We start from the raw sequence: 27,453 nt of genomic DNA on the forward strand, positions 1-27,453 counted from the left end.
TATAGTTATCTTTATAGCTATTGTACTTGGTGAGAACAGCCCTTTACTCCACACCATGTAGTTCGTTTTGCAGTAGAAATTTTTGGTTATCTACATTGTGGGAAAAATTAATCAGATGAGACAGAACTTGAAAGAAAAGAGATTTTCTCCATGAGAGCGGATGAAGAAATTAGTCTACAGATTAAGGGTCTATATAAAGGTCTCTTTTAGCAAATTACTAGAAGTTTTTAAAAGCTTAGCCGTTGCGTGTGTAAACTGCAGATGTGGTGATTTACTGGAATATGTCATTTTAAAAGGTTTTGTGTACAGCTGGCCACTGATTAACTTGAAACAAAAGATAAATATTATGCATCTTGAATAATAAAAGCGTCAGTTTGAATGAAGATATAGAAATGCAGCTCAGACTAAAAATAAAACTGAATTCCACTTTTTACACTTCTTTTGCCATTTTAAAGGTCTGATGAGAAAATAATCTTTTGTGTAGTGAGGGTTATGTGTGTAAATCTGACAAAACACTTGAATGTGCAATATGCAACAAGTGCCCATCTGCGGTCCTCACCACACCAGAGGGCTTCCCTGGTTCTGTTAGTCAAACTTAGGGAATGTTGCTTCTTTATGGCATCCAGCAGAGCATGAAATAATTCAACATCTGTGAATGAAGTGTGCTTGTGCGCATACATTGTGCAACATTACCAACTGCTTTCAGTGAGTTGTACTTATTCAGCGCCAGGCCTGGTATACTGAGGTTGCTTTGAGGATGAGAGAGTCTGGCCGTTGTACCAAAAGAGAAGCCAGCGTTGTTTAGATGGTACTGCTCTGGAATACAGAAGAACGGTAGAAGAACATTAAAAAAGACTCTATATGATCACATCAGTATTTCATGTATAAATATACGAGTATTTCATAAATACCCTAGTCAACACATTTGGGCTTCTATTTCAAATAAATGCTGTTCAAACATGTATCACAGTTTCCACCAAATCAGCGTATTGAATGATTTCTGACAGACCGTGTGACACTGAAGAATGGAGTAATGACTGCTGAAAATTCAGCGTTGCATCACAGGAATAAAAATATAACAGTTATTTCTAAATTGTAATATTTGACAATATTTTTGATCAGATAAATGCATTCTTGGTGAACATTACAAATCTTAATCAAAATTATATAAGAATGCCATTTTACTTTCAGGTGAGAACACTAGCACAAACTACACAATATGTGCAGAAAAACATGGTGTGTCTGTGTTTAAGTCACTTTGTAGAACTGCAGTAGAGACCTATTTAAATCCGCTCTATATGCTGCGACCCTATATTGACCACTCAGATGTGGTTCAGCCTGAATGACCTATTTTTCCTTGTAAGCTGTGGGTGACAGCACAGGAAGGACATTGATGCAATTAAAGTACATTAGATGTTGCTTTCTTTCTTTCCTGTTTGTTCCATTACTCATTAGTCACATTTCATTTAACATGAGCAGTGTGTTGAGAGATGTGGACAGCTGTTCTTTTAGGGTGAACATGTGTCGCACATTCTGAAAATCACCCTGGCATTTCCTTGTAGCGGTAAACAGTGTTTTTAATGCTTTAAATGAATGTTGCATGAAAGCCAAGAGCATACCCTTCAGTGTGTTCATTTGGACAAGTACGCTTAGACCCAGAGTACCCAAAAACCCTGTCTGGGACTGTTCTGTTGTCATTATGAGGCATCAAAGGCATGTCTGGGTAATTCTGATGTTTATTTGCATGCAGTTTACAGTACATTGAACCAAGCTTGCTCTAGATCATTTGCGGCATTTCAGTGCTTTTAGTCTCTGCAGGTGTAGATTAGTCATTTATATACTGATAAGGGAAGTATTATCCTTTTCACCAGCTCTCTTGATCAATGGAGAATGTGGTGCCCTGAGGAGATTAGCTTTAATACAACATCAGCAGTTCCGTTAACCACCATTTACTATCTGTGCGCCCTCTTGACACTCTCTGCTGTGTTAGATAATGATGAAGAGTAAAGGAAGAAACTAATGAAAGGGGTTTGTCAGGGTAAAGCATCTCTCAGAGTACAAGATTTAGCATCACAAAGAGAAATCAAACCAGATTGTTCGTAAGATTAAGTGTATGTGATGTAATTTTATGAGAAGGGTAGAAAAGAGAGGGTGATGTCCTCTGTGCACGTTAATGTCTTCATTAGGTATTTCTGACTAGACCTTTGAAGTCAAAATCATAGTCAGGAATTCCAGAGGGGTAATAACTTTTGATGCATTATGTAATTTTTTTTAGGGCTGTGTGTATTGCGTACTGAGAATTTTAGCTGGATATTAATAAAGTCATGCATATTTCCAAAGCAGTTGCCAAACAGTTTTCAGATTCCTGAAGGTTCTAAAGCACAGCATTATTGCGTCCATGTGATCATGAAAGTACATTTTGAAATCAAATGTATTTAAAAATTTTATCAAAAATAACAATAGTTTTCATTAGTTGAAATGAAGCGGAAATAAAATAAAATATGAAAAACTTAAATGAAAATTAGAAAAGCTAAAGTAAAACTGAAATTGAAGTTAAACATTAATAGAAATTGAATTAAAAAATTATAAACAATTAAAATGACAAGCATTTAACAAAATTATTTATATGAATAAATACTTAAAAATAAATATATTTACTACTAGTCAAAAGTTTTTGAATAGTAAGATTTTTAATGTTTTTAAAGAATTCTCTTCTGCTCACCAAGCCTGCATTTATTTGATCCAAAATACAACAAAAGCAGTAATATTGTGAAATATTTTTTACTATTTAAAATATCTGCTTTGTACTTGAATATATTTTAAAATGTAATTTATTCCTGTGACAGCAAAGCTACATTTTCAGCATCATTACTCCGGTCTTCAGTGTCACATGATCCTTCAGAAATCATTCTAATATGCTGATTTGCTGTTCAAGAAACATTTTTTATTACTATTATTATCGATATTTAAAACAGTTAAGTACATTTTTTCAGGATTTTTTAATGAATAGAAAGATCTAAAGATCAGCGTTTATCTGAAATAAAAAGCTTTTGTAACGTTATACACTATACCATTCCAAAGCTTGGAGTCAGTATAATTTTTTTATTATAGAAGAAATTATAGAAATGAATACTTTTATTTAGCAAGGATGCTTTAAATTGATCAAAAGTGATGAAGACATTTATAATGTTACAAAAGATTTCTATTTCAGATAAATGCTTCTGAATTTTATATTCATCAAAGAAACCTGAAAAAATCTACTCAGCTGTTTTCAACACAATAATACTAATAATAAATGTTTTTTGAGCAGCAAATCAGAATATTAGAATAATTTCTGAAGGATCATGTGACTGGAGTAATGATGCTAAAAAAATCTGCTTTAAAATCACAGGAATAAATTAAATGGTAAAAATATTTCAAAATTTTCATTTTTTTTTTTTGCTGTACTCTAATAAATGCAGGCTTGGTGAGAAGAAGTGACTTCTTTTAAAAGCATTAAAAATCTTAATGTTCAAAAACTTTTGACTGGTAGTATATATGGGGAAGTGCCCTCTCACCACTCAGTCCCAACGTTCACCCTCACCAGAGTAATAATCACCCACACATGTACCAGATTGATCTGCCAACATGTACCATACATAAGCGCACACCTTGATCCTTTCCATGAACTTGTGGATGCGCTCAAACAGTTCCTCCACTTCCACATCACACTTCTCCACCTCTCCTTCTTCTCCTGCTCTCGGCAGTCCCATGGCCAACCCAGTGCCCTACTCTGGCTCAGCAAAGGATTGCAGTGGCTTCCTGCTCCAGTGTTCTCTAGTGATCGAGATGCAGCTGCACAGATTCGTCACTGACAGATCTTAGATAGCCTTCATCACTTGCTTTCTGACCGGGTGACCTCTCCAGTGGGCTCAAACTATTTGGGATCAGGCAGGGCCCAAGTTGGGCGACAGCTGTTTTCCAAAAGTTCCTTGTTTTCTACAAGTTTCTCTTGTCCGCCATCCTCCCACCCCTGTGTTGGCTGTCCAGTCTACGTCGATTGAAAATCCTATGGAGAAACAATCGGTCAACATACCACCATGTTACGCTCCCCCTTCAGTAATGTTTTCTGTCCCAAGAGAACAACCCAATTGCCTCCACATCGGCCATGGGACTGTGCCATTGACCACGTTCTGGGTGGGCAAGTGCCCCATGGCAAGATTTATTCACTCTCCATCCCAGAACAAAAGGCCATGAAAGAGTATATTGTAGAGGCATTACAACAAGGTTACATATGTCCCTCGAAGTCCCCTGCTGCTTCCAGCTTCTTTTTCGTGGCTAAGAAGGATGGAGGCTTGAGGATGTGCATGGATTATCGAGCATTCAACCAGATGACAGTGAAATTCCATTATCTACTTCCCCTTGTCCCAGCAGCTCTGGAACAACTCCAAGGTGCCATTGTCTTCACCAAGTTGAACCTCAGCAGTGCTTACAACCTAATCCGGATACGCAGGGGGATGAGTGGAAGACTACATTTGTGACCCCTACCGGCCACTATGAATACCGGATTATACTGTATGGGTTTGTCAATGCTCCCTCCATATTCCAGGACTTCATGCATGAGATGCTCCAGAATTTCCCTCACAAGTTTGTGCTAGTTTACGTAGACGACATCTTTGTGCATTCCTGGAGCATGGCCAAACATCGCCAGCATGTAGCGGAGGTCCTGCAATGCCTGACAGAGTACAATCTATTCCTCAAAGCCGAGAAATAATCCTTCCATCAGTTCTTATTGCAGTTCCTTGGTTATCACATCATTAAGAGCGGTATCCAGATGGATGAGGGGAAGGTTGATGCGATTCATAACTGGCCAACTCCTATCACAATCAAAGAGCTCCAACGATCCCTTGGATTTATAAACTATCACCGTTTCACCAATAATTTCAGTTCCATTGTTCATCTGCTCACCAGTCTTCTCAAGGGTAGGCCCAAGTCTCTTTCCTGAGGTAAGAGACCGCATAGTTCTAGGAACTTAGTTTTAGGAACTAGCCAGCAGGGTGGTCCCTCAAGAACCAATTTCTCTCTCAGGCCATTTTCCTGGTTGCATTCGCACCGGCAGCAGGAACTCTGAAGCAGCCGACAGTGATGTCTTTATTTGCGGCATTTACAAACGTCAACAATTGCTGAATGGAGGACACCGTGATCGGAGTTGTTTCATTGCGTGTCATGGGATTCGTGATAATGGAGATGGAATGTAAATGCACAATTTACGCCATTAAAAGAGCACAAAAATCTGACTAAATCTCCTATGACAACTTCCAGTGTTAGCGGTTGAGAAAAGAACACAAAGCTGCAGACAACAGGTAAATGCCATTATCGCTGTTTTCCATGTTCGTGGAGTACATATCTTTTACATGTCTTTTTAAAGACGCTGGGTAGCCAGTGTTTGCTATGTGCTTGGCCAATCAGCATACACTTACGTCACTGGTAGTTCCTATAGAACACACCAAAAAAGCGGGAATTTCTGTCAATAGTCCTAGGAACTATGAAAAGGTTCCTCCGGTGTGAAAGTGCCTCTGGTCACCAGCAGAAAGCCTTCAGTGAGCTCAAGGAGACATTTACCACCGCACCGCTCCTCGCCCATCCTGATCCAACCAGGCTTTTCATAGTTGAAGTTGATGCTAAAACCACTGGTGTTGGAGCGGTGCTGTCTCAGCAGCATGGGGACTCCTCTACACTTCCATGTGCCTTCTTTTCCCACAAACTTATCCCAGCGGAGATTAATTATGACATCAGGGACAAGGAGTTACTCGCCATCAAGCTCACCCTAGAGGAATGGAAGCATTGGCTAGAGGGGTCTCAGCATCCATTCACAGTGCTCACGGATCATAAGAACCTCCAGTACCTCTGTGAATCAAAAAGACTTGCTCCAAAACAGGCTAGATGGGCTCTCTTCTTCATGTATTTCAATTTCACAATCTCCTATCGACCTGGTTCCAAGAATCTTTGAGCAGATGCTCTATCCCGTCTCTATGCTTCTGATGAAAACTTCTCCCTTCATGGGCACTTGCCACCCTGGGGCCAATGTAACGCTCTCACTTCTTCAAGTGTCTGGTGGCTGAAAATGGCAACGGAGGTGAAAAGATTCGTTCAAGGCTGCAGGGAGTGTGCCATCTCTAAAAGCCCTAACTACTTACCACCTGCTGCCCGTTCCTCAATGTCCCTTGTCACACCAAGGAGTGGACTTTATCAGAGACCTGCCGCAATCCTCTGGTAACACTTGTGTATTTGTTGTTGTTGTCCGGTTCTCTAAATCCTGTTGTCTGATTCCCCTCAAGGGCTTACCCACAATGATGGAATCCACAGAACTGCTCTTCCAACATGTTCCGATACTTTGGTATCCCTGAAGATATCGTGTCAGATAGAAGACCCCAGTTCATCTCCAGAGTATGGAAGAGCTTCTTCGATCTCCTAAGTGTTACCGTGAGTCTCTCATCCGCAGTCGAACGGGCAGAAGGAAAGATAGATCCAGGAAGTTCGGAGATTTCTGTGAACCTTCTGCCATGGCCACCAGAATTCCTGGAGCCAGTTCCTGAGTTGGGCCGTGTACGCACAGAATTTCCTCCGTTCAGCTGCCACCGGTTTGTCACTGATCCAGTGCATACCCGGTTACCAAACCCCATTGTTCCTGTGGTCTGGGGAACCGCCGGACGTACCATCAGTCAACCACTGGTTTCAAAAGAGTCAGAGAGTCTGGGACCCAGCTCACCACTAGCTTCAAAGGCAGTGCACCGTTCACTCGGGACATTCGGATGTGCCTGTCCTGTAAGAAGCTAAGTCCCAGATACATTTGCCCCTTTTCCATAGTCAAGCAGATCAGTCCATTTACCTACCAGCTCCAACTTCCTCCTGAGTACCGCATTCACCCTACATTTCATGTTTCACTGTCTGTTCTCCTTACAGAGCCTGGTCCGACGGAGAAGGCCCCACTCCATTGATCATTGAAGACGGAAGAATCTACTCTGTGTGGGAGATCCTAGACTCCCAACGTCGTGGTGGCCGTCTTAAAGTCGAAGTGGAGCAGTCAGTGAAGTTTACATTATTTAGTAAAGTGATTTCCACTTTAATTAAAAAATACATAAACACGATTAATTAACCTTTTTAAAGAAAAAAAGATGTTTTGTTATTGCTTTCAGAGCAAGGGAACCGCTATCTTGCAGTACCACCGTGTGTGACGTCACGGGGTTGGTTCACTCCACTGGCCAGTAAAGTAATTAATATATAAAATTTCTTTAGTTTTTGAACACATGCTTGTTTAAATGGACGAACTTGAAAGGACTATTGAGCCCATAATAACTGCAGTTGCTCGTGAATTTGAGCCAATACCACGAGGGGACCGAGAAGTTCATGACCGTAGAAGTCATGAACTGGTTTGGGGTGAAGAGCAGATCGAAAACAAATAGCGTTTACATGGATACTCGTCCAAACAGCCATGAACATAATATTCTGTGCATTTGCTCAAGCAGACTAGAAAGAGGACTCAATTCGGTACTTGCGTGCAGTCCGAGCCGAGCGCTTTTTGCGCGTGTGTGTGTGCAGAGAAACAATCTGTCACAGCAAAAGCTATAACAAAACATCCTTTTTTCTTTAAAACAGTTACATTAATCGTGTTTGTTATATTTTTTTATCAGTTTTCTAAATAATGTAAGCTTGACTGACTGCTTCACTTCCACTTTAAATACCTGGTTGACTGAGACTTAATCCCACATTACTCACTGTATTTCATGAATCTCATCCAGATCAACCTGCACCTCGCCACAACATCAAGGTCCCTGGCCCTCTGGAGCGGGCCTTGAAGGGTACTGTAACGGAAGTGCCAGGCTCTCTCACCACTCAGTCCCAACATTCACCCTCACCAGATTACTAATCACCCGCACCGGTACTGGATTGATCTGCAATCACGTACCATACATAAGCACACACCTCGCACTCAGTCATCGTGTGGTCTCACATTGCGCTTTGGACTGCTTACCTGTTCTCCGTGTGCAGTACGACTCTAAGCCTACACTTTGACTGTGTGTCCTGTGTTCCCTCTTTGTTATTCCCTCCTTGTTATCTGTGTGCTCCGTGTTCCTTATTGGATCTCTCCCCCTGTCTCTCCCCCTCCCCCGGTGTGCGCTCTCCAATCTCTCCAGCATTCCCAAACTCTCCATTACATGCAAGAACAGTGAGAGCGTTTACACTTCATGTGTGATATTCTATTGAATTCTTCTTCAATATCTTCAATATTGCTGTAAGTATTGTTAATAAAATATAATAAATGTGATATTTGAAGTCTATAAGAAAGAACATATTTTAAATAATGGAAACCAAACATGATTGGAGCAAACAGAAACACTGAATGTGCATTCCAGTCAACAGTAAGAGGTTAATAAATACAATACATATAATATTCTAAGTATACTGTAAAATATATTATGTAAAATATATTATGTAATTATATTAATTATGTAACAATAACTTCAACAGCCCACAAGTCTCAGTGCGGCCTATAGCCACTCCATCCCTCCATAACTATGTCACATTTTTCCAAAAGCATCTGTGTTACGACTGTGGTAATATTATGTAGTGAATTGCTGATGGGTTTAAAGTGAATTACCATTTAGCTGAGGTTTGGCTTCAGGGACAGACTGATGTATAACTCAAAAAAAAAAAGAGTGCCCAAAAGTGTCCAAAAATGAAATCTCTTGTCCATATAAGCTCAAAGGTAAACATCCTGCCAGTCATATTTGGGAATGGCAATGTGAATTGAATGGGGGATTGAGAATGTGCAGCAGAGATGCACTAATATGGGACGGGGTGGCATCTGTGTATTTGTGCGTCATTGTTCACGCTCTTCATTGGAGTGCCACCATCTCCCACTATGTTGTGTATGTTCTTAGCCCTGAAGCAATAGAGATGTCTGTGATGCTATAGTGTGAGGTGTGTGTGTGTGTGTGTGTTTGTGTGTGTAGTGGCATATGAAAACAAAGCCTGAAATGCCGGAGGCAGAGAATTAAAGAGCGGACTGCACAAGTGGAAGTCTAAAATTGGACGGTTCGTCTTTGTGCATGACACTATCATGCCATAGCATACATAGCATATGTACTCACATAAACACACATGCTGGTTTACGAGCTCTTATAGCTGATATTCTATAAAGGTTCTAAAATGTTGGTTTTTTTTACATTGATACCATTTTGGATGCCATTTTAGGTTCCTCATAGAACCTTTCAGTGAACAGTTCTTAAAATAACCATTTTTTTTCTTAATGTGAAGAACATTTCAATAATCTGAAGGACCTTTTTTCCACTATAAATTACCTGTTGTCCAATGGAAAGTGTCCATGGATGTTAAAGGTTCTTCATGGAACCTTAGATGCCTTTATTTTAATTTTATTTTTTAAACCATTCTTTTTAAGAGTGCGAGGTGAAAGAGGGTGGAAGTATTTTAACTATGTCTGATTATGCTTTCAAAATTACAGTAATTGCATACAATGTTTTTGTCTTTAGGCATTTTGGTATGATAGAGAACGCAGAAAGAAAGAAAACAACAAATGATGCAAATGAATGAAAGAATATGATACATTCTTAAAATAATAGTTCCAAAGGGGAGTTTTGCAGTGATGCCGTATAAGAACGATGTTGGTTTCCCAAAAGAACATTTTCAGTTTTTAAAACAAGCATTTTTTCCTACTGCGAAGAACATTTTAATAGTCTAAAAACCTTTTTCCACTATAAAGAAACTTGGAAAGTTCAATGAGCTCTTGTAATGGAAAAGTTCCATGGGTGATAAAGGTTCTTCATAGAATCATAAATGCCAATAAAGAACCTTTATTTTAAGAGTCTACCTATAGAAGGAGAGGTAATTTCATGGAGGCTTAATGCAAAACTGTACATACATAGGATGTACATACATAGTGTGAATGGATTTCACAAGATGAGTTTAAGCGCTATTTGAAATCTGAGTAGAAATAAAGGGCAATTGAACTCCAGCACATTCCAGCTTATGAGAATATCTGGATGTGCATGCATAAGAATTTTCTAGCAATTTTATTACAAGAGCAAATCAACATCACAAATACATTTCTGCGAGAGAGCAACATTCATGCTAAATTTGAATTGCAGGCTGAATTGACGCAAGCTTTTTTACTCTATTATGTAATGCATTTTCATTTGAATCAGGATATTCCATGAGTAAAAATATGGGGCAGGAGTTGGTAAAAGTGGATGCTGAATGGAATAAGAGCAAATGTCAGTTTGCTAAAATATTGCATACGTGATATTGCATACATACCCACTTCAGCCCCTCTATCAAAGTATACAGTTGTAACTGCTGTGTTAATGCATTTAAGCCATCTCTGAGCAGCATTAAACAGTCTGTGTAAAGACACCTAAATGCCACTCCAGAAGCACTTCTGTGCTACCTTTGCAGTGAAAATTTGGCATAATATGTGTGACTAGAGTTTAATCTGTGTATGAATTGAAGTGAACATCAAGAGACCAGTGATGACATTTCTCAAAATATCTTCTTTTACCTTACACAGATACGGAAGTTTACGGAGCCCCTAAAGGGACATTTGCAAAAAATAAAAAATGAAGACTTTCTATTTTTATCTATATTTTTATTGCCATATAGTTATTATTTTTTAATTTATTGTCTATTCTGTTTATTATTAGCCTTATATTTCATTCTATTACCTTAAATTATATGCATGTCTGTACTTTCTCCACTGGAATGCTCCTGTCACCAAGACGAATTTCTTGTGTTTTTGTGTGTGTAAACACTCTTTCTGATTCTGACATTTAAAACGCATTTTGAGGTCTAGAAACGATTGGTATAAAAGCTCAAATTTTGGATTTCGATATGCCAATAGCTTATTGTCCCACATAAAACTTTAAAAGTCAGTTAAATATGTATATAATCCAAAGCGATTATTTATTTTTGATAATTATTACTACAGTTAGGTTTTCAATAACTGCGATTAGTTTAGTTTCATTTTAGTTTTTTATTTCTTTGACATTTCTTTGACATTTTTCTTTCGTTAAATACAGTTCCGAATAACGTTTAACAAGCATTTTAGAAGTAAAATTAAACATTTAATCATCGTGAAAAGACCAATGTGGATTTCAGAAAGCAAGAAAAACGTGTGATTAATTAGCTTTTTTTTTTTTATCGACTGACTGAACTTTTATATATAAACGATTTTTGTGACTTGTGCTGGCAAAATGAGTCGGAATGCGTACGGACTAATTTTGAGCTACAGCAAAAGAAGTGAAAAATGTCACCTTAACCTGTTGGCACAGTTGTGTAACTTGAGAACAACTCTTGTTATGTCGATCATGAGAAAAATAAGTCGTGATAACGACAAAACAACGTTTGTTATGTCGAGATCACGACAAAAAAAAAAATTGGGATCACGAGAAAACAATTTGTTAGGTCGTGATCACGAGAAAATTAAGTCGTGATAACGAGAAAACAACTTTTGTTATGTCGTGATCACGAGAAAACAAATAATGAGATCATGAGAAAATTAAGTCGTGATCACAAGAAAACAAGAAGGAAAAAAAATCATAATGCATGGCCGCTTAGAACTTCCGTACACAGAAGAAGAAAGTCATAGAAGTTTGTAAAAATATGAGGGTGAATAAATGAAAAGAATGATTTTCATTTTTGGGTGAATTAGCTATTTTTGTTTTAGAGCAAGTTTTATATTTTGATTAAAGATTATGAAGGCAAACTGCTATTTTTTTAATAATTTACTGATGAATTGTTCACAACAAGGCCAGAAATTTTGATTTCATATTGGGTGAAATGAAAGGTGATGTTCTTGACCTTATTGCTAAATGCGACATCAACTTCAGCTGATTTACAACATACCGCTATTGGTGCCATAATATATAACATCTTTTCCAGGCTTCTTGTGATCACAAAGCCTCAGGCCTTTTAACCATCTAGTGCTCATCACACTTGCTCTTCCAGGCAATGTGGCAGTTTAAAATTCCCAATTTAACCCTACACAGATAAAAGCCAACGTGAAGACATGTCTTTTGAACCCTGGCATTAATTGTCACCTTCCCAGTGCAAGACCTAGAACTGCACAAGCGCTATAATCTTCACACCATTACTGGGGACGCAGAGAGATGTGTACAGTCACATCGCTAAAGTCTCTAAGCACTGTGGAGCGAAACTTAAATCCTCCTCATAAAGAGGAGAGGAAAGTGTGCCGCTTAAGCCTGGCACAGACGCTGGTTATCAGCATAAACCCCACATCAACTGTCGGTCTGAAGCCCGCTGCATCTCACGCCTGTGTAAATCCACCGAGTGGAATCACAGATGAGTAAGAAAAGGAGGTTACAGATGTATTTTCCTCTGGCTCTTGAGGAGACATGGAAATTATGAGGGAGAAAACCAAAGATAAAAAGGAAGGTGCAGAAAAACTCATATGTAGCTTATTTAATGTTGTCCAATATCTTCTTTTATTTTCTACAGAAGAAACAACAGGTTTGAAATGACATGACGGTGAATGAATGATGACAGAACTTGTATTTTTTTGGGAACTGTATTTGTCTGTTTAGTTGTTTTTTGCTATTAACAAGAACAGAGAGAAGTGAGCAGCTGTGAGCCAGTGATTCACGTTGCGTGTATACTCTTGGGAAGTGAGCCCCTTGGGAAGCTGTGTGAGCAGACATGTACAGGTGATGCATCCATAAATGTAGAATCTATAGTGATTTTTATTTTTTCTTTAGTTTGTTTGTATGTGGGGAAAACAGCTAAGTAAATGATCTCACCGCTGCGGCTGCGAAGCATCCTGGCAGAGATACCGTTTGCTCCAATAGATGTGTTGCTCAGATGTGCATCCACAGGACTCACCTCCCCACCTGGCTGCTTCAGCAACTCCTGCAGAGTCCTGCGAGGAGACAAGAGTAATCATTTATATCCAACAAATTAAATCAAGAATGCTTCTTAATTTTTTATTGAAATTGACCCTTTGCAAAGACCCTTCGTTACTTATGCTACGTCCGACAAACCATGGTGCTCTCACTCAGTGTAAAATACATTGTGGAGTAAAGAGTAAACTGAAACGCGCCGACAGACAAGACAGAACAGGCACTTTAGGTATGAATCTCAGCTTTCAAATTTGATAATTTTTTAAGAAATTCAAACAATAAATACCATTTTGTGGCTCTTTAATGTGTCTCGGTTCAAGTGGCACATGTACCAATCATCTCTTCCTCTTTACTAGTTATAATATGAAATAAACATGAATGAACATCAGAAGGTATCTTGTTTAAATCGCGGAAAGACGTCAATACACAACATTTTTCAAGTTCACATCCACCGACGTTAATCTACTCTCCTGTCTGGTTTGTTTGTTGGACAAATTGAATTGAAGTTCTCAAATGAATGTGAGGAAGTATAATTAAAATGCTATTTTAAATTTATAAATACGTAATTCAGAAGTTTGGGGTTGTTATAATTTTTTTGGGTTTTTAAGTGAAGTGTCTAATGCTCACCAAGGCTGCATATATTTGATCAAAAATACAGTTACAGTAATTAATGTATTTTATTGCAATTTTATTGTTTCAGTAACACTTTATGTTGATGGTACCTTTTGAGCATTCTGTTGACAAAAAGTAACTTTGCACCTATATGTCAACAAACTCTCATTAAGAGTATAGACTCTCCCAGCAGATATTCTACTGAATGTAAGTAACTTTGCTAGTACATGTCAACTTCTTCTAACCCTAACCCTACCAGTCTACTAATACTGTACTAACATGAGAGTTATGAGAGTTAGTTCATATGTAGGTGCAACGTTACTTATAGTCAACAGAATGTGTTAAAAGGACCACCAAAATAAAGTGAAACCATTGTTTCTTCTTATAAGACAGTGCATATAACAGGAAATTAGAGGAGAGAAATGGGAGGAGAAGAAGATCAGGACATGACCCAAGCTGGGTTCAAATTTATGTCATGGACAAGTGCGCTACCATCTGCGTCACTCAGTCTGACAGAAATGTTACATTTTGAAGTATGTTTGATGTTGTAATTCCATATAATAGGTTGGATCAGAAAGTGACACTAACTGGATGTGATCTCAGGTTGCTGATATATTGTCATAAAGCAATTCATCAGAGCAGTGTACTGGATTTGTCGCTATGGCTGTGTATATCAGTATATTATAATGCAGAGCTGTGAGCCCCGAGGCTGACAATAGCATATTGTCATATTTTATCAATACAGTCATTTAGCATAAGCTGGCAGTCAACAGACTGTTTGTGTAGCAGCTAGTCAATGAATTCACACTCAATATGTTCTCTGTGTGTACACTGGATGTACTTTATATCAATTACACTGGTCACATAAAAAAAATAAATGCGTTTAAGCAGTTAACAGCTCTTGGCATCCACAGAACTGCCTGTTTTCAAGGGCTGTGCTGCTTGCTCTTGTCCTAGAGTTCACAAACCCAGTCCCGCAGCCCTGGATCCTCCTGGGTACTGTGTTCTTCAAATCCTTGACACTCCATTATTTCTCTGTTTCCTACGGCCTCCGCTTGTATCCCTGGTGAGGTCTCTAATTCTGTCCAACACCCTTTAACCAACAAGGGACTGTGATGAGATCTAATGTGATTGTCAAGCACAAGCGCACTGGCCCTTGGCCGGCCGATGCCAATGGCAGTAGGCCACCGAGGCCTAAGAAAAACAACACGTCAGAAAAGCATGACAATATATTCACCCTGGTGATGAGGTTTTCCAGGGACGACAGAAAAGGCATCTGCAGTGGAGCAGAGAAACGGATAGCAATGAAATTGGATGGCAGCAGCCACTCCTGTGCCGTCTCCGTTTGGATCCCACCCTAGTGCTTTTGGAATTCTCTTGAGGAAAGTAAAACTCAACTCAAACTAGAGGATCATCTGTTTGTTCTAGATCTCTCTGGGGAGCTCACACCTATTGGTCATTGGGCTGGACGATCCTGAACAGCTGTCCTCCTCTCCCAATATGTCCATGATACCAGTGCCTGAGCATATTTTTTGGCAGGACTGAATAGACTCAGATACATATGGTGGCTGTATTGAAGTTCTGTCTCTTAATTAATTGAACAAATTAAATGTTTGTTTACTCTAAATGTATGAATATTAGCTGAAAAAAATGAATATTAGCCAGCCTAAAAAAAAATGTGGTTATTTTGTAGTGAAATTTATGACACCATTGTTGTTAGATTTTATTAATTATGAATGCATTATTTGATGTGAGGAAAATGTATATGTGACCCTGGACGACAAAACCAGTCTTAAGTGTCATTTTTTTTAAAATTGAGATTTATACAACATCTAAAAGCTGAATTAATAAGCTTTCCATTGATGTATGGTTTGTTAGGATCGGACAATATTTGGCCGAGATACAACTATTTGAAAATCTGGAATCTGAGGGTGCAAAAAATCAAAATATTGAGAAAATCGCCTTTAAAGTTGTCCAAATTAAGTTCTTAGCAATGCATATTACTAATCAAAAATTAAGTTTTGATACATTTACGGTAAGAAATTTACAAAATATCTTCATGGAACAAGATCTTTACTTAATATGCTAATAATTTTTGGCATAAAAGAAAAGTCAATAATTTTGACCCATTCAATGTATTTTTGGCTATTGCTACAAATATAGCCCAGCGACTTAAGACTGGTTTTGTGGTCCAGGGTCACATATTTCAATGTCTTTCCGTTTGCTTAAAAAAAAAAATTCACGTTTCACAGAGAAACTTTGCCTTCACTTACAAAGGTTTTACAATTCCCTTATTACGGTAAACTGCATTTGCTCACAAAACATTCTCAGAATTTCTGCAAGACTTTCAAGGAAACGCAAAATAATTGAATTATATGCTTTCCTTCAATCTCAAATTTATGTAGTCCTGTAAGGCATTTTATTTACTTGGGGGGTGCTGTTGGCATACTTGTAATCAAATTTAAGTAAAATACACAGATTAAATTATGATTGTGTTTCTGATTCAATAAAACAGTAATTTGTTGTAAAATCACGTGTATGTTTTGATTTAAATGTCAGAAACTATAGCTTACATGAATAAAAATAGCAAAAATGACTTGTAAATTTATTTTAGATATACAGATTTATTCATTAATTTTCTTCAAATGGATTATGAAAACTTAAATACAAGGGCGTCTAAACGATTTAAAGAATTGTTTCAACTTTCTTGCTTTAGACCATTTACAAATGTTAAATCTACAAATAAAATGCTAAGATTACCCCTGCATCTGAAAAAAATACAGTGATTTATAGTTGTTTTATAGTTATTTTCAAAGCTTTCAATATACTCTCATTATAAAGAACTTTATAATTGTTTATTTAATTCTAACAAGTAATTTTAGAATATAATTTCCACACAAAAGGAAATATATCAATATCGACTATCGGCCAAAATGAGTTGAAAAATATCGGCATATCGGATATCGACAAAAATCCAATATCCTGCATCCCTATATAATAAAAATAATAAAATAGCAATAATAATAATACAACTTAAAAAGATAACAACTTTATTTGTTTGTTTGGGGATTCCATAGAAACAGTAATAATAATTATAATAGTAATAATAATACAACTGAAATGGGATAGCAACTATTATTATTTATTTATTTATTTGTTGATAAAATATTAAAAGTATTGAAAATGATTAATGTGTATTGTTTAAATAGAAAATAGAAAGTAAAAATAGGTGCTGTAACTGTTTGTGTATTGTACACATAGAAATAGCTTACTTGATGGCTGTCAAGTGACCTGACACACTTTGAAGGGACTTAATAGATTTTTGAGAGCATTGTTAGTTTGCCTGTTAATCAGTGTTTAAGGCTTCCTTTTATATTTTTCTTAACGTCTGTCTCCCTGTCATCAAGCGAATGTGACAGTTGCTTTCATTTCTTAAGTCCAGCTGTGTTTACCAGCTAGCGCATTCGTCTTGTATGGGGATAACAACTTATAATCTCTAGATGGTTGTTTCCAGTCATGTCGACATGATTGTCCTCATAATTGAGGGCGACTTTGAGGTTGTGCCATGCTTATGCTCAGATGGTTGAAGTCATTGACTCCAGCTTTGCTAGATGTCCTGCTGGGATTTCACCCTTTGCCTCAGTGCATACAGACTCGATCCTGACTCCCGCTGCCCTGATGTTTCACTCACACACACCGAGTATGAGTTGTGCAGAGTGACACACATTCATTTTGCCCACAACAAAAAATACAGGCCAGGGTCTAGGAGACAGCGAGGTCTGAAAACAAGGGCATCCTGGGATAGTCCTTCCTAAGGGGTTCAGATATACAGTGTCATGGCAGCCAGCCACACTGAGTCAGAAACAATGCTATCTGACATGACTGTTCAATCACAATAGGGCCAAATTGTTTTGTCTCTTCATCACTAACTCATCCTCCTTTTCCTATTGCAGCTTTATGGTGCTTTTTTTTTTTTTTTACAAACTGCCTCAGCTTTTTATTTATTAAAAAGCAAACAGCTAGCTGATATGGATGCAAGAGAATGTGTTTTAGTCCTTAATAGTCTATTTGAAGGGCAGATATTGGTGGTAAGGCAAATAATATTTGTAAAATGCTTTGTACTCAAAAGTATCATACTACACAATGTGTGAGAATTCAGATTTGTTTGGCTTTGTTATTTCACTTCTTTTGCATGCACAGATAGCAATAAAACAAAGGGAGCATAATGAGGTTCACCCTTTTAATAAAGACATGATAGCTACACTAACACAAATTACAGAGTTATGTTTGATTCAAAGGTATAATTAGTATGATTGTCTCATTTAATTGTAATTATCATTACTGCATAATTTATTGCATAATATAACCGGTTGTAGCGCAGTCATACCAATGAGAGCTTGTACAGGCGACCCTGTCACATTTCCTCTGTGCGGTTACATTTTGTGTGGAATGGGATTCTGGATCTTTGGATTTGTGTTGAATGATTTTATCAGCAATTATTCATAAGGTGCCGTATTGAATTATATTGCAGGAGGAACAGCTTCGCCTCGCTTAATGCAATGTAGAACTGAATTACTCTCGTAATGCGTGTCCCACAGATAACCAATTAGTCAAATTCACATTGTGCCATCCTAATAAGCCCTCATGCCATTTACTTAATGTGTACAGATTCATATGAAATAATTTGACAACTATTTCTATGATACTTACAGCAGAAGTAGGCCTATTTTAAATTTGCAGCAGAGGTAAAATTAAATAATTATTATTACTATGGTAAAACATTTTTACTCTCTATTTAAAGCAATTTTTTTGGGCATGGTAAAATCTTTATGCTGCCAAAGCATTAAAAACATTATTCATAATATAGTGTGTGTGTGTGTGTGTGTGTGTGTGTTTGCGTGCGTTATTTGACATATGAGGACACAAATTTTTATAATGACATGGGTATGACATAGGTATTACACGGAGAGGGTGACTTTTGAGGACATTACCCCATGTCCCCATTTTTCTCATACAGAATGAGTTTTTTTTTTTTTGAGAAAGAAAATGCACAAAGTTTCCTGTAAGGGTAGGTTTAGGTGTAGAGCAATAGAAAATACGGTTTGTACAGTATAAAAACCATTACGCCTATGGAATGTCCCCACAATTCACAAAAACAAACGTGCGTGTGTGTGTGTGTGTGTGTGTATGTATTAATCATTGTTGTTATTAATTTAAAAAAATCTAATTTTATTTAATTTTTATTGAAAAACTAAAATAATGAAAAATTTGAAACATTCTTGGGAACAAAAAGAAAATAAGTTAATAAAGTGGCTAAATAAAATTAAATATAAAATTTAATTAATATAAAATTAAAGTTCATAACTAAAATTATTTATAAATGCTATAAAAATAATACTACAGTAACACTGAATTCAATGCATTCTTGCTAAATAAAAAGTGTGTATAACATGAATACATATATGTAATGTTAGAATTATACAATTAGTAGTATTAAATAAAATAATATTATATACAATAAAATAAATGTAAATAAAAATTCACTATGCCAGTGGTTCTCAAACTTTTTACACCAAATACCACCTCAGAAAACATTTGGCTCTCCAAATACCACCATAATGAGCAACTTTAAAATACAGTAGCGTAGTAGGCCTAATTATTCAGCTACAGCTATGCACATTTCAAAAACAAGGCAGTTTTATTCCTAATAAGAATATTTATTATTGTCGGCCACTTTAAACATTGTAAAAACAGTTTGAACATTAACACTGCACTGTGCAGGTAAATAAAAAACTTAAATGATTAAATTAAAATGTAGCCTAAAAGTTAAATAAAAACTGTACTGTACTTAAAAAGTAAAAAAAAAAAAAAAAACTGTACTGTATTTAAATGTAAAGTAAAAAATGTACACAGGCTTCATTTAGCCACCTTGCAAACTTTTTAAAAGTGTTTTAACATTAATTTATATTTAATTCAGTGATTCCTCTGTGTACAACTAGAGGGAGCCCGCGTTCCACACTTTGAGAATCAGTGCACTATGCAAATTTTTTCTAAGCATTTTATATTTGTTGCGTAGTATCTTTATCCGGTATTTGGTCCTGTCCTGCTTGCCCTTTTCTTATCCTCTCTTTTTCTTTGCTTCTCAAGTGTAATAGAGTAGGATTGTGTAATTTGTCCTGTCCTCTTACACTAAACAACTAACACTGTGACCCCTGTGACCCCCTCCTTGTGATTTCACAACTCTTTCAAAGAATATAGTCTGTTATTTCTTCATATATTGTAAGAGTCAGAAAGTTTTGTATTAGATCATCATGTCAAGTACGGCAGCCTGCACAAATCCCTCTCAGCCAGAGGGCAAATACACGGCTAGAGAAAAGCCCAAAGAGAGAGGTAATGAGTAGTTTTGTCAGAGAGCACAGACCCTCACGTTAACCTTAGAGGAACAGGAGGGCCTTGAAGTCACGATGGAGATGAGAGGCCAGCAGGACGCAAATGTCAGTGCACACCCACTAAGACTCAACCATGCGGGAGAGACGTCTCCAGAATCTGAGAGACACAAAGACACACTTGTACATACACATTAACACACAAACACACAGCGCACAGCCATGAGCAGCCACATCTCATTCATGTCAAACGAGTTCAGACAGTTTGGAGCCATAGGAAAGACACAGGTTAAAATCTGACAAACAAGCTCAGGAGTATGAAGGAGTGTGTGGGGGGGCTTTAGGAGAACTAGTAAGCTTAATATTATGTCTGTCTTTCTTTCAAAAAGTACATTTATGTGTATCTGGAGGCTTTTATAGAGACTCACATCCAATGAATGCCTTTAGAATATAAAGAGCTTCATATACATCCAGAGTCCTGTCAGTGAATTTCCTTTCATTTATAGCCTTGAATGCTTTTCATCTTTTTCTATTCCGATGTATCCAGTACAGTGACCTCAAAGACAGTGCCAGGGGTTTTCAAACTGTTTAATGCCAAGGACACCCAAACATGAGGTATAATTTAGACAACTATATACTTTTATGTATACAGACCCATTAAAACTATGTATGAAAGACAGTTATGGAAATAACAGATTGATGTTATAGTGACAAAGCTGTTTCCAAAATTGGAAATTGAATTATTAACATTTATTTGTCATTGTGCTACAGCCAAAAAAAATTTAGTTATTAATTATCAGAAAAATATTTGCATTTCATACCATGTATATTTTTATGCGTATACTATTACAATATAAACTTGTTAAATGCATTTTTATTAAATTATTTTAAATAAAATTCAGATTCATTTGTTTAGCATTTTTCAAAATATCATTCCTTAAAAAAAACAATGCCAAAAACAATGTAAATCTACAATATATAAATCTAGTTTAATTTCTTACACATTTTGAGCTTTTTTTCCCCTCAAATTTCTACAGCCTCTGGAAACTTCCGAAGGGCATGCAAATAAACCCAGATTCAATTAAAAATGCAACTGTACGTGACAGCCAGTGATCAATGGGAAAAGACATTTGGGCTTTGACGTTTTGATAACTACTCATATGAATTGAAAGGAGAGCAAGTAAACAATGGCAGAATTGTCAGTTTTAAGCAGAAGGTGTGACTATATTGGAATGTGAATGTGTAATTTCTTAAATAGTATTTTACATGCTTTTTATCTACAATAATCGTGCAACCCAATTATCAATTTACAAATTATGGGGTAAGATGCATTCAAAATCCATTTAGCTAAAAAGAATCTGTGCCAGATCCAGAAGGTCTCACATTATATAAATGTGATATCTCAAAGATTTCTGCCCCTCAGGACACCCATATGGTGGAGGCCCCTGCCCAGCATGATAATTATGTTCTTTAACTGTAGATGGAATATTGTATAGCATAGAATCTTGCCTTTGGCCTCAGCATGCTGTTTAAGATGTGATCTGAATCATAGATTGCAGTATCGCTGCTGGAATCCACAGTGAATTATGTTTCACATATTCATGACTCACATTCTGTGTGTTGTCTATATGATCCCGCCCCTGTTTCATGTCCTTTATTGTTCAGCAATGACACACATTTAAATGAATATAGGCCATTCCTGTGCCTACGTGACAAAACTTTGACTACAAAGTATAGATGGAGTGTATAAGTTAAACCTGACAGATAAAACCTGCTCTGTTTGACTGTGGTTGGAGAGTTTTGAGGAATATGATTACACTGATAAATATTAAGACATGACTGGAAATGGAAGTGGTAAATTATTTAGGAGCTCGATTTAACATCTATTTGACATGTGGGCAGAATGTTTGCTGTTCTTTTTAATGGTGTGAATGGAAGTGTATAGATTAGTTCTCTAGAGCTGCGAAGTCTAGCAGTAGCCTCAAAAAGAGTTAATCTGTAGAGAAGTTGGTTTAATCTTAAAGCAGAGTGTTAATCTTAGTAGAACTCTTAATCTTGTAAGAAGAGTTAATCTGGTGTGCAGTGTTCAGCGTGTGGGAAATGCTTTTGGAGAGGTGTTAACCTCGGAAAAGTGCTAATCTTCGGATGACTAATTTTGTTCTCCAAATGTGTTCATCTCGATAGGGCTGTTTGCATTATTGGGTCATTTCTTGTCTAAAAGGGGGTTATGGCAAAACGCTGGAAGAATTATAAATGTTCTGTATTTTGTTATATTGCTCGTGACAGGTAATTTGATATTCATAAAGGGATTTTGAATATTTAGAACGATGAGAACAAAGGTTCGATTTGACGTTTGGAGAGAAAGGAACAGAGACATAAGAAAGAAATATTCAGGTTGGATGGGGTTAGCTTCTTAATGCAGAGATGCCACGAATATTAAAATAACCTTAGGACAACACTCTAAAAATTTCTTCCACTCTTTTTATGTCTCTAGTACAGATGATTGCTAAATTCAGAAGAGCAGCATACATATGAATAGCTTTAGTCTTGGCTGGATGCTGTTACTTTGGTTTACAATATAGATGTTAAGGCTGGCTAAAAAATATCCGTGGCCAACACATTCTATTAGCACTTTTAACATAAAAAACGCATTGAATCTTCTGTAAATCTTCAGCTCCATTCCATAGTAAGCTGTCTATCTAGACAGCATTTTGAAACATAGTTCCTGCTTCTGGTGCGAAGGCTTTTCCCCAAAAAAAAGGTAGGCAGCATACTTATGTTCCTTTAATATGCTTTCTTTAACCCCAAATTTAAAGGAATAGTTGAAAATGAAAATTCTGTCATTAATTACTCACCCTCATGTCATTCCAAACCTGTAAGATCTTCGTTCATCTTTGGAACACAAATGAAGATATTTTTGATGAAATCCAAGCACTTTCTGGCCCTCCATAGACAGCAATGGAACTACCACGTTCAGTGTCCAGAAATGTACATCAATAAAACAGTCCATGTGACATCAGTGGTTCAATCGTAATTTTATGAAGCTACTTTTTGCATGCAATATTTCTGCAGTAAGTACTTGTTTTTTTTAAGTATGCTAACGTGTAATTCCTTTCACAAGGGAGTCCCGTATATTGTGAAAATGTCCAAGATGATGGTCAAGCCATGTGACATATCAGTTATGTTCAGTGTGGGGGAAAGTTACTTTTAAAAGTAATGCATTACAATATTGAGTTACACCCTAAAAAGTAACTAATCGTGTAATAGTTGCTTTTAATGGAAAGTAATGTGTTGCATTACTTTTGCTTTACTATTTCTCATCTAGACTGGGCCTGCTTGTTTGTTTTTAATATAAAAACATCTATTTTTGGCAAATTGATGTTACAGTGGAGGGTGCAGCTCAAAGAAACCTGCCATTCTGGATTGCATGAAGAACAAGACACAGGGGAAGACATTTTAACACTCTTCAGCAATAAAAAAGAAGAAGAAAGAAACAGTTTTCTCTAAAGTAATTTTTGCTTATTAGTGTGGTAGAATTGGATCATTGAAGGTGAGCAGCAAAATCATTGGTTAATAAAATAGGATTAAATACATAAAGGATATTGGTGTTCGAATTATTGCAGGTTTGCGTCATATGAGTTTGCATTTTACTGTTGTTATTTATTTTGAGGAATACAGAATCTGTTTTTGTGCAAGTGAGATGCATTTTCACATTTAGTCTAGAACTACAATAACCATCATGTTTACGCATTGCACACATTGCTGATTTCTCTCAACATGGGGACAAGAGATCTGTCAGTCAATAAATGGGAAAACAAAGTAACTGACGTTACGTATTTGAAAAAGTGACTGAAAAAGGATTGCATTACTTTACTAGTTACCTGGAAAAAAAATCTGATTACGGAACTCGCGTTACTTGTGATCCATTACCCCCAACTCTGTTCCATTGTGGCAGCTCACTAGATTTTGTAACAGAGCTCATTTCTACTCACCTGGAGTTGCTGAGGTCATTCTGGCCTCCACGGCTCTTCTCCAGCCCCAGTTTGGTGAAGATTCCCACCAGGACCATGATGGCCACCACACCGCAGATGATGTACACAATCATGTGAGTCCGATCCCGCTCATGTTCTGGCTGCACCTCAGTGTTTGTGGCCACTGGTTTTCCAGTGTTGGCCCAAATTGGAGTATCATAGTTGGAGCAGGAGGTCTGATCCAGTCGCTGCTGACGGAACTGACAGCAGAACCGATAGAAACAGGTGCCGCAACAGTACAAGAAGATACCTGCGTTACAGTTAAAGGGAGGGTCCCACTGGCCCATGACATCATAGTAACCCCGACAGCGGGTGCCAGTAGACGGCAAAGTGTCCTCCTCCACCTCTGCAGGTGTGGTCAAAGTTGGAGGCCCCTCGGATGTCACAGAAATCAACAGAGGATCTATAGTCTGATTGGCTGTTTGGATGTCCATATCAGTAGAAGTCTCGTCCTGTGCTTTAGCAGCCCGTCCCACGATGGCAGTGAGCAGAAGATGTAGTAAAAAACTATTTCCAGCCATGCTTCACCCGACACACTGCGCCCAATGATTTACCTCACTTTGAGAGAGACGATATCTAGCATAAATATTAAAAGAAGAATTCTAGAAAACGCTGAATTACTTTCACACAATTACAGCTATGGTCAAAAAAGTGTTTAAAAGATTAATTTACGGATTTTGAATTAATAAATGCTCTCATTTAACTTTTTCAATTAATAAAAAAATGCATTTCAACAAAATATAATTCTGTTTAGGTACTTTAACAATTCTGAGAAGAAGAAAAAACACTGAAAATGGTTTACTAAAAAACAGTACAAAATGTTTTTTTTTTTTTTTTTTCAATTACAACAGCATTACCTTTGTCCTTTGAGAGAGAAAATAACTACTTGGACATTTGCTGTCTTGCTCCGGTCCTTTCCAGATATGAATCTCATTTTATGTTTCCAATCACTGTTCAACACTTGTTCTTCATGCTCACCAGTAGTAAAACTTCTGTAAACAACCAGTCACAGTAATTTGCCATTAAAAATCCTTTCCTGAGGAGCGAGTGAACCCACAGACAGGTGTTTTAATCCACAGCGATCCACTCAGACTGCTGTCTCTGAGCCTTGTGAGGGGCAACAGTTCAGGATTCAAATTAAAACTCCTCCCTTCGGTTCTCAGCATATCAGAGAGAGAGAGAGAGAGAGAGAGAGAGAAAAGAGAGAGGGATTGAGGTGGGGGGCATATTTTCCACCCAGCTGCTGGTTATAGTGTGAAAGGGGAGGAGACACTATGTTACTGAAGAGCTTAGATCACAGATTTTTACAGATAATGAAAAATGTACACAATAAAATCCTTTTGTTTGCATATATCTAATTGAGAGTGAAACAGAACATGCGAAAAATTATAAATATTTTCATTGGCCAGCCATCTCTATCATGACTTATGGTTGTGTATTATTATTTTCTGTCAGTTGGTTCTGCAGCTGTATAATCTGATCTCTGATGTCAGCAGAGACTATGGTTTGTAAAGTCTTTTTCATGACTAAATCTTTGTTAATTAAAATTTGATTAATGTTTTTAATTCTACATGTTTAGAGAGGAAAATGTGACTATACAAGAGGAAAATGTGACAGGAAGAGAAAAGTTGGCACACCAAATCTCCAAAAGTAAATCGAAGAAAAAAATAAATAAAATATATATATATATATATATATATGTTCTCACCACAGGTGACGTTTCGGAGCCTAAAAGCTCTTCATCATACTAGACGAGCATTCAAAAGTTTGGGGTCAGTATTTTTTAAATTTTTTTTAAGAAATCAATACTTTTTTTCTGCAAAAGAAGTGTTAATGCAGATTAAAATTATTATTATTTTTTTTTTTTATCAAAAGTGACAGTAAAGACATCAAGGAATTCCCAAAAAAATGTATTATGGTTTCCACAAAAATAGTAAATAGCGCAAATGTTTTCATAATGTATAATACTAAGAAGCGTTTGATGAGCACCAAAACAGCATATTAAAATGAAAGACAAAAAATTGAGAAAACTCAGCTTTGCAGTCACAGGAAGATCTTACATTTTGAAATTGTAAAAATATTTAACAATATTGCCGTTTTTACTGTATTTATACTTAAATAAATGCAGCCTTGGTGAGTATAAGACTTCAAACTTTTGAACATGTACAGTACATGAAATATGCAAATAAAATCAGTTTTGTTGTTATTGTTGTATTAATTTAGTTATTGGTTTTTGGATTTTTATGTAACTTAGTTTTAATTCAAATTGATAATTTAACATAAATTCGAATATAAACATCTAGATTTGGTTGCTTGTAATGTATAAGCTATTGTTCCACACGCCTTGGAAACTGTGTGGACATCAAATAGACCTGGAACATGAATTTACATTTGACATGTTTTGATGCCAAAGTCCTCTTGAAGTGTCCCCCACCCCCTGTCCATCAGCACATCAGCATTTACCATGTCTTCCTCTGCAGTGTTGTATGAACTAAACTGATTTTTTCCACAGAAACAGAAAATGTCCAAACTGTCCAATGTCAAAATATCAATGATTAAACCAAATATTTGAATTTTTACAAGGTTATTGCAGTTTTTCTGCAGTTCTCTTCCATTCTTCATGTACTGTGCGGTTGTGACGGGCTCTGAGGGGACTTGTGTCTTTGATCAGCTCTCTACACAGGGTTAAGATGTGACAAACATAACCTGGAGTTCTGAAGAGAGGAAGGAGGACAAGATGAATAAGGCATCTCACAGATCTCTTTGGTCGTCTCAAACTAATTCTCACTCTCTTTTCTTTTTTCAATCTATATCTCCTACTCTGCCCTTTTTTGTGTCTCCTTTTTGAGAACGCAAAGCATCTTGAAAGTCAAAATACTTATAAACGGTAACATTTCTATTAAACATGTTGTCCTAATTTCTTCTTGATGATTACAAACGTTCTTTGTGACTGTCTTTTTGCTTCATCACTCAGGCTCCTCTGTCATATCCAGGTCCACATGGATTTGTTTTTATTTTTCTGAACTAATTTTTATGAGTACTTCTGTAGAATTAGCAAACACATATCAAAAACGTTTTAAATTTAAATTAAGCTCAGGGGACTGACTATGCACTTACTGATAGCCGAAGGCATTGTCAGATTATTCAAAGTGTTTAATAAATGAACACAAGGGGTGTATGAAGACTTGGGAGAGTCAAAATACAGCGTATGAGTCATGTGGACCAATTTATGATACTTTGATGGTGCTTTTCTGATGCGAAAACATTTTAGACCAGCCTAAGCTGGTTTGCTGGTCTTGTCTTCCAGCTTGGTCAAACTAGTCTGTTGCTTGGTTTTAAAAGGGTTTTCAGCTTCAGCAATGCGTCAAAAGACAATAGAACCCATTAATATTAGTGATCATGCTTATATCTGTGATGTACTCCAAGTGCTCACGCTACTTCTCACATGAGGGACGAGTACATTTTCAATGGACATGTTGTTAGACACATTGTTAGTCCTTCTTGCATGGAAAAGAG

The 27,453-nt window shown here is 37.0% G+C and overlaps 1 protein-coding gene across 1 annotated transcript in view; it reads right to left on the minus strand.

The window, feature by feature from the left end:
• Positions 1-24,573, minus strand: part of shisa8b (shisa family member 8b) — a 31,751-nt gene extending 7,178 nt beyond the window's left edge. The window contains exons 1-3 of the mRNA XM_058793950.1: positions 23,899-24,573; positions 12,810-12,928; positions 694-816 (exon numbers count right to left, since the gene is read on the minus strand). Of these exons, the coding sequence (XP_058649933.1) occupies positions 694-816; positions 12,810-12,928; positions 23,899-24,458 (802 nt within the window). The 5' untranslated portion in view covers positions 24,459-24,573. The remainder of the gene's footprint in view (positions 1-693; positions 817-12,809; positions 12,929-23,898) is intronic.
• Between the last annotated feature and the right edge of the window lie 2,880 nt (positions 24,574-27,453).

The sequence above is a fragment of the Onychostoma macrolepis genome, chromosome 12 (genome assembly GCF_012432095.1).
Source record: "Onychostoma macrolepis isolate SWU-2019 chromosome 12, ASM1243209v1, whole genome shotgun sequence".
Taxonomy (NCBI): Eukaryota; Metazoa; Chordata; class Actinopteri; order Cypriniformes; family Cyprinidae; genus Onychostoma; species Onychostoma macrolepis.